General features: G+C 47.1%; 1 protein-coding gene across 2 annotated transcripts; it reads right to left on the bottom strand.

The window, feature by feature from the left end:
- Window positions 1–6: 6 nt before the first annotated feature.
- LOC118755964 lies at window positions 7–7,344 on the bottom strand. 2 transcript variants are annotated; one of them, XM_036490755.1, is made up of 2 exons: window positions 7,232–7,344; window positions 7–839 (listed from the first exon to the last, which is right to left on the bottom strand). In XM_036490755.1, the coding sequence occupies exon 2, from the start codon at window positions 797–799 to the stop codon at window positions 68–70; it is 732 nt and encodes a 243-aa protein (XP_036346648.1). In that variant the 5' UTR covers window positions 800–839; window positions 7,232–7,344; the 3' UTR covers window positions 7–67. The 2 variants fall into 2 exon arrangements, with proteins under 2 accessions (XP_036346648.1, XP_036346647.1); XM_036490754.1 differs by having other exon boundaries at window positions 7–799.
- Between the last annotated feature and the right edge of the window lie 10 nt (window positions 7,345–7,354).

Raw genomic sequence — 7,354 nt, 5'->3', positions numbered from 1 at the left:
GTGCATTCTTGCGTTGTGTTAAACGACATTCTTAACTCGTTTAACTATCCTGCCGCCCCTAGACGCGTTAAGCGGATAGACTACTCTCCAACTCCCGTAGCTTTCGGATCGCCTCCTTAACCAGACTCCGTGTCGCCCTGCCCCGAGGTGCTATGTTACGCACTATACGTGCGGTATGACGAACCTTCTTTGGGTGCCGGAATTTTTGAGGCTGCTGATATGCGTTGGAGGTGACTCCATTGCGGGGCGGTCGGCGCAAGCGGTAGGATGCGGATTTGGATGGTGCCGAGATTGAGCGTCGAGCCGATGTTGAGCGTGGCGCTGAAGCTGGAGCTGAACGTGGCGGTGGATGTGCTTGGGAGGTGTTCTTGCGGTGAAGAAGGGTGTGATGGCGTTGGGCGCAAAGCTTGCATACGCCAGCGGAGGGACATTCACTGCTGTGATGTGACAGCGCAAGACAGTTGGTACAGAAGTGGTGTGCACGAGCGATCAGATAGCGTTGCGCTGGCTGCATTGCGCGAAATACGTGGCATACGCGCAGGGCATGATGACGTGCGCACAAACGGCATCGCTGATAGTCCGCTCCTTCGTCGTCGGGCTGAGTGTCCGGAACCGAATCAACAACCATGGCCTCTGGTTGCGGTTTTTGTACAATACGGGGTGCCGGGGTTGGACCACCGCTGCTAGCTCGCGGTTTGGGTGCAGGAATGCTGCTGCTACTGCGCGGTGTAAGTGTCGGGCCACCATTGTTGCTTCGTGGCGCAGGTTTCGGGACGCCATTAGAGTTGCCGTTCTCCATCTGTAAGTAAGCCGGTGAAATACGATTTTCAGTGGGGAGTCTACAAGACAGTTGAAGAAACGTGAGATTAGAATATTTTATTCAGATACACAGAGATTTAAATTCATTTGAGATAAGAGAATCTGTTATCATGAAAGTGCTTAAAGGCTTTAACAAGTGCTACTTTGGAGAAATCAGAGGGGGGCGTCACCAATTGGTAACGGGCATATTTTGACTATGGGGCGAGTAAGGGTGCCAGATTGAGTGCGTATATCGACAACTCGAACATGTCCGTCTTTGCCGGGATGTGACCTTTCGATGCGGCCTAGACGCCATTCAGTGGGAGGTAAAGTATTGTCAACAATAAGAACGCAGTCACCGACTTTCGGTTCTGCCTGGGTATTTTTCCATCTATATCTCTTCTGTAAATCCTTGATATAATCCTCTTTCCACCTTCGACTAAACTCGTGATGTAACACCTTCACTTTTTCCCACCTATTAAGGAGGGACAGATGGCTGTGGTCGACTTCAGGGAGTGCTAAGAGGGGGGCGCCTCGTAAAAAGTGGCCAGGCGTAAGCGCTGTGAAGTCTGTGGGGTCTTGGGATAGAGCAGAGATTGGCCGGGAGTTTAATACGGCCTCTATTCTGACTAACAGGGTGGTGAACTCTTCAAATGTGAATTTGCTGGGTCCAGCAGTCCTTTTGAGATGCATTTTGAAACTTTTGACTGCGGACTCCCACAAACCGCCCATATGGGGGGCTCCTGGCGGAATAAATTCCCAGTTGATGCCTTGAGGTGAGTATTTCTGGATGACGTCTTGAGATACCTCCTTCAGAAATTCGATGAACTCCTTTTCGGTTGCTCGTTTGGCCCCGACAAAGGTTTTGCCATTGTCGCTCATCATCTTAGCGGGATAACCCCGTCGTCCGACGAAGCGAGCAAACGCAGCGAGAAATCCGGCAGTGGTCAGATCGGAACACAGCTCGAGGTGGACTGCTTTTGTAGTGAAACATACAAAAACAGCCACATAGCCCTTCACCAACGTGTGCGATCTTAGCATTGAGGCCTTTATCTGGAAAGGTCCAGCAAAATCTACGCCCGTTATAGTAAAGGGCGGAGCATACGTGCATCGTTCCGAGGGGAGGGCCGCCATTATTTGCGATCGCGTTTGCTGCTTGTGGACCGTGCAACTTTTACATTGGAAGATGCATTTTTTTTATGAGGGGCTTAAGCCGAGGGATATAAAATTCCTGCCTTATGACTTGCTGCATGAGACGAGTTTCTGCATGGAGGAGCAGTTCGTGCAGAAAGCGGGTGAATAGGATGGCGAACCGGGATTTTTCGGGAATAATGATGGGATGTCTTTCATTATAGCTCAAAGTGGCGTGAGCTAATCGACCATTCACGCGGAGCAACTCGGTTTTATCTAAAGACGGGTTGAGGGGAAGCAGAGGACTCCGTTTATCTATGGGTTTGGAGTTTGCTAAACAGGCCTTTTCCCGAGGAAAGTAGCGAGATTGGGTCAAAGCTAGGAGCCTGTATTTGCTATTACGGAGGTCATCATGGGAGAGAGAGATGGGATTATTTGACCTAACCTGTCTGACTCGGTCTCGAAGACACTGTATAAATTTAAAAACATACGCCATAACTCTAAGTGCGCGGGGAAACGAGGAGAAGCGATCAAGGATATCGTGATCTTCCTCTGTGGCATGTAATGCCTCGACTCGGCGCAATTCTGGAGGGGAGATATTTCGGGTGGCCGGTTTTGGCCAGGCTTCGGGTGGGCTTAATAGCCATTCCGGTCCATGCCACCAAAGCGAAGAGGCCGCTAAGTCCAGGGGTCTGCATCCTCTGGTGCCCAGATCTGCGGGGTTGTCTCTGCTGCCCACATGCCGCCAGGTGGCGTTTCCGACGAGATCTAAAATTTGTGCCGTGCGATTGGAAACGAAGGTCTTCCATGAATGAGGGGGTTTTTCTAGCCATGCCAAGACGATCTCGGAGTCAGACCATAGTGTCAGTTTCCTCTTAGATAGGTCGAGTTGTGACTGCACTACGGCGACCAGCTTCGCTAGGAGAAGGGCGCCGCACAATTCAAGTCGGGGTAAACTGGTGGTTCGGAGAGGCGCTACTTTGCCTTTGGAGACCAGCAGATGAGAAGAGGTCCTGCTACCATTCGTGGTTCGCACATATATGTTAGCGCAGTATGCTTTCTCGGAAGCGTCGCAGAAGCCATGTAGCTCGACTTGGTCGGCTGGGACAAAATCTACCCATCGGGATATTTGGATGCTAGAAATGGCTTGGAGATTGGTTGCAAATTGCATCCATTTCGTCAGACGAAGGGGCTTGACCTGGTCATCCCAGTCAGTTCCGTCCAGCCATAGTTCTTGTAGCAGGATTTTGGCTTGGATCATTATGGGCGTAAGCCATCCTGCGGGGTCAAACAATTTGGCAACTGCCGAGAGGATTTGTCGTTTTGTACTGGCGGATGACGCTGGGATGGAATCAACGGTGTACGAAAACGTGTCGGTTAGAGCGTTCCACTGAATCCCGAGCGTTTTAGTGGTGCTTGTTGTTTCAAATTCTAGGAAGTTTGTATCAAGCAGGTCGTCTTTGTTGATGTTTTTCAAAATTTCAGGGTGGTTGGCTGTAATCTTTTTAAGTGGGAAGCCTGCCGAATTGAGCGCTTGGATGACTTGAGCGAGGGATTCTTCGGCTGAAGGGAGATCATGACCACCGGAAAGTATATCATCAACGTACGTTTCATTGTTTAATATGGGCACCGCTAAGGGGTACGTGGTTTGCACGTCATCTGCGAGCTGGTGGAGGGTACGTATGGCGAGGTAGGGTGCGCAATTCAGACCAAACGTGACAGTTTTCAACTTATAATCTTGTATTTGGCTATTTGTAGATGGTCGAAATACGATTCGTTGATAGTCTTGGTCGTCTTTGTGTAGCAGTATCTGTCGATACATTTTTTCGACATCGCCGTTGAAGACAAATCGATACATACGCCACTTGAGGATCAATAACATCAAGTCGGGCTGGAGGGTTGGTCCGGTGTAAAGAACATCGTTCAGGGAATGTCCGGACCCCGATTTCTTCGAAGCATTGAAGACGACTCGGACTTTGGTCGTTCTTTTTTCGGGTTTTATAACCGCGTGATGTGGGAGGTAGAACGACCAATATTTGCCTTGAGAAGATATCTCATGGGAAGTTGTTTCTTCCATATGGTTGAGGGTGAGATATTCGTTTAATACATTTTCGTAAAGTGATTTTAGATCGCCTTTTCTGAGCAAATTTCTTTCCATGCTCAGGCACTGTTGGAGGGCGGGGGTGCGAGACGGGCCAAGGGAGATAGGGTCTGGGAAGCTTGGCTTAAAGGGCAGTCTGACTACATAACGACCATCCGCTGCTCGTGTGGTGGTGGACTGATAAAATTTTTCACAGTTTTCATCATCAGGCAAAGTGAGCTTGGGTTTCGGAACCTCTTCTAGCTCCCAAAACTTTCGCAGCTGGGAATCTAAAACCTCATTGGAGATCGGTGCAGCTTGAGTGGAGAAACAGGCTATTTTTTCGGGAAACTGACCACTTAAGATCCAGCCGAATATGGTGTTTTGTGCAAGCAAATTTTTGGAAATTTTTTCAATGCCTTCCAGCATTATTTCAGGAATGAGGTCACTGCCAATGACCAGATCAATTTGGGACGGAGAGTGGCAGTTAGTATCTTCTAGCTGGAGATGAGACCATTTTTCTCGTTGTTCGAGAGTTGGCTGGAATTTGGGAAGCATTTTCGTCAACTGTGGCAGGACTATTGCTTGAGCCTTTATTTTCGTGGTCAAATCTGCGGAGGCTAAGATGAGATTGCATAGTTTGTTCGAAGTCTGAACAACTCTTCCTCCCATGCCAGAAATTTCAAAGTTAGAAGCTTCGTATGGTAGCCTTAGTTTATTTTGGGCTTTGGAGGAAATAAAGGTTCGTTCCGAACCCTGATCTATGAGAGCTCTGAGTTTGAAGATCTCGCCCTTGTGCTCAACTGGAACTATTGCTGTTGGGAGGAGAATCTTGCTCTCATTTTCCGAGTAGAAGGACTGTACTCTTGCTCTGTTTGAGCATGAAGGCTCCTCATGATTTGTTGCCGACCCAGCTGGACTTTGTGGGTTGGAATTAGCGGGCGTCGTCAAAGCGACCTGAGATGTCGTTCTTTGTGTTCGAGACTGCTGTCTTGGAGGCATGGGGGGCGTGTCTTCATGAAGCATTGAGTGATGCCGTTCTTGACAATGGGAGCAAGTATATTTACTTGAGCAGTCTTTTATCAAGTGGGTCTGACATAGGCAATTAAAACAGAGGTTGTGTTCTCTCACAAACTTTCTGCGATCCTGAGTTGGCAGTTGACGAAATTTGGAGCACTGAGAGAGAGTGTGTTGAGGTTTATTGCACATTGGGCATTTGTATGGTTTTGTGCGTTGTTCCGTCATGTGCGCTCGGATTTGGCAAAAGGAGTTGTTGTGAGAGTTCTGAGAGGTGGGGGGTTTAGGGAATGGCCTACTGTTAGGGGGGGTTGGCCTCGAGTAGCCTATTGTCGAAGGATTAGTCCGCGGAGGTTTGGGTGCACGAAATTGATCTACCCTTTCAACCACCTCGTATCGAGTAGTGAGGAACTGGTTCATTTGGGACCAGTTCGGGAGGTCTTTCCTGGAACTGAGGGACTGCTCCCATAGGGCCACGGTGTTCTCAGGAAGCTTGGAGGTAACCAGGTAGATCAGAATGGGATCCCAGCTTTCGGTGGAGACTTGCTGGGTGCCTAGAATCTGGAGACAGTTATTCACCGATGATTGCAGTCTCTGTATGTCTTCGCTATTTTCTATTGGGATGGGTTTTAGATTCATAAGGATGCGGATTTGGTTATCTACTAAAACCCTTTTGTTTTCATAGCGAGCTTTTAGTGCTTCCCATGCCAGCTCGAAATTATCGTCACTCAGAGGGAATTGTTTAACTATTTGGGCAGCTTTTCCTTGCGTTTTGTACCTGAGATGGTACAACTTCTGCGCCTTAGTGAGCTTAGGGTGATTTATATAGACCGCCGTGAACATATCACGGAAGGACGGCCATTGCTCATAACCCCCATAAAAGGTTTCGGTGTCGCAAGGTGGGACGTTTAAGCTTATGCCTGAAGTTTCCTGAGGAAGTGATGTACTGGCTTTGGGAGTGGGACTTGTGGTTTGTGCTACTAACTGGAGTTGGTCTCCGATTTGGGCTTTTGTTTCTTCATATATAATCAAACATGACCTATATTTACTGTAGGCAGACGCTCTAAAGTCTTCGGGGAGGTCATGTTCTTCAATTTCCAAAGTCGAATCAAAGGCGTTTTGAACTCTATTCCAAAAGTTTTCTAGGCTCTTGTCTTTTATTTTCAGTACAGACTCAGTATTTTCTTCGATCGGGGCTGATCTGAATCGGGCGCAGTAATCCATCAAATTATCTGTCTCCGATATAAATTTAGTACATATGACCGTTTGTTTTGCCTTTTTTGGCTTTCCGCTTGTACGCGTAGAGCGCTGAGATTCCGCGGGGGTCTCGAGAATTTTTTCTTCTTCGCTCATTCTGGGACTTTTTGGCTTATCTTGAGTGCTAGTGAGACCTAGCATTCGAAGTCGAATGAGCGGACCTAATTAAGGTTGGGATGTGGGGGTGATCAAATACAATCGGGGCTTTACTGTGCGGTCGCAAATAATACGGTTTGAATTAATCACAGGGGAGCGCCTGGAAACCAAGAGAGTGTGGGAAAACTAATAACGCTTGACCCTGTTCACGCAAACCACAAATGGAGATAATTTGAGCGCAAAATGTATGATTACCTATCTAATGGACTGTATTTTATCTTTTCGAGCACTGCAACTGCCTTGTCTTTTTTTTATGGGTATTTGTTGTAGGGAGTTCACTGTACGTTATTTTATTTACTTTGTACCGCACTTTCTTTTATATGTCCAATACGTAGTTGGGTGTGTGTATCAATGTATGTATATATATATATATATATAGGGATTACTAAACGAGGGGTTAGTTATGTATTCCCAGCTATAATTCCTTGTATGTTTGTTTGGGATTAACTGATTAGCCGCTGTATATACTATGAGCTTTGGTATATGTGTATATAAATATGTACGCCAAGTACTATTTGCTTGTATGCTACAGAATGTTATGTGAAGTACATATGTATATGTATTCTTGCAAAAGTCTTTGTGTGGGTAAAAAATTCGTGAAAATTGGCGCAAAAAAGGTAAAATTGGCGGGAAAAATGAAAATATGGCGGGAAAATTGAAAATTTATGGCCCGAGCAAGGGAAAATGTATGACTTAATGCTGGCGCTTACTAACCATACAAGGAATTATTTTCTGCCTTTTTTAATATCTTTGTTTCACCGCAGGGTTAGTAAAAAATTGATTTTTACTCACGGTTTTGCTGGGGATACTTGGTTTTGGGGTTATGGTATTCCACCGGTGCGGCTCTCTGTTGGCGCCGAAGGACCAATATTAAGGGGGGCTCTACTCCTCTTTAGGGTGCTGCGATTCGGGCGT

The sequence above is a fragment of the Rhagoletis pomonella genome, unplaced genomic scaffold (assembly GCF_013731165.1).
Source record: "Rhagoletis pomonella isolate Grant_MI unplaced genomic scaffold, Rhpom_1.0 Rhpom_scaffold_08088, whole genome shotgun sequence".
In the NCBI taxonomy this organism is placed as follows: domain Eukaryota; kingdom Metazoa; phylum Arthropoda; class Insecta; order Diptera; family Tephritidae; genus Rhagoletis; species Rhagoletis pomonella.
This window is presented reverse-complemented; position numbering and strand designations above follow the sequence as displayed.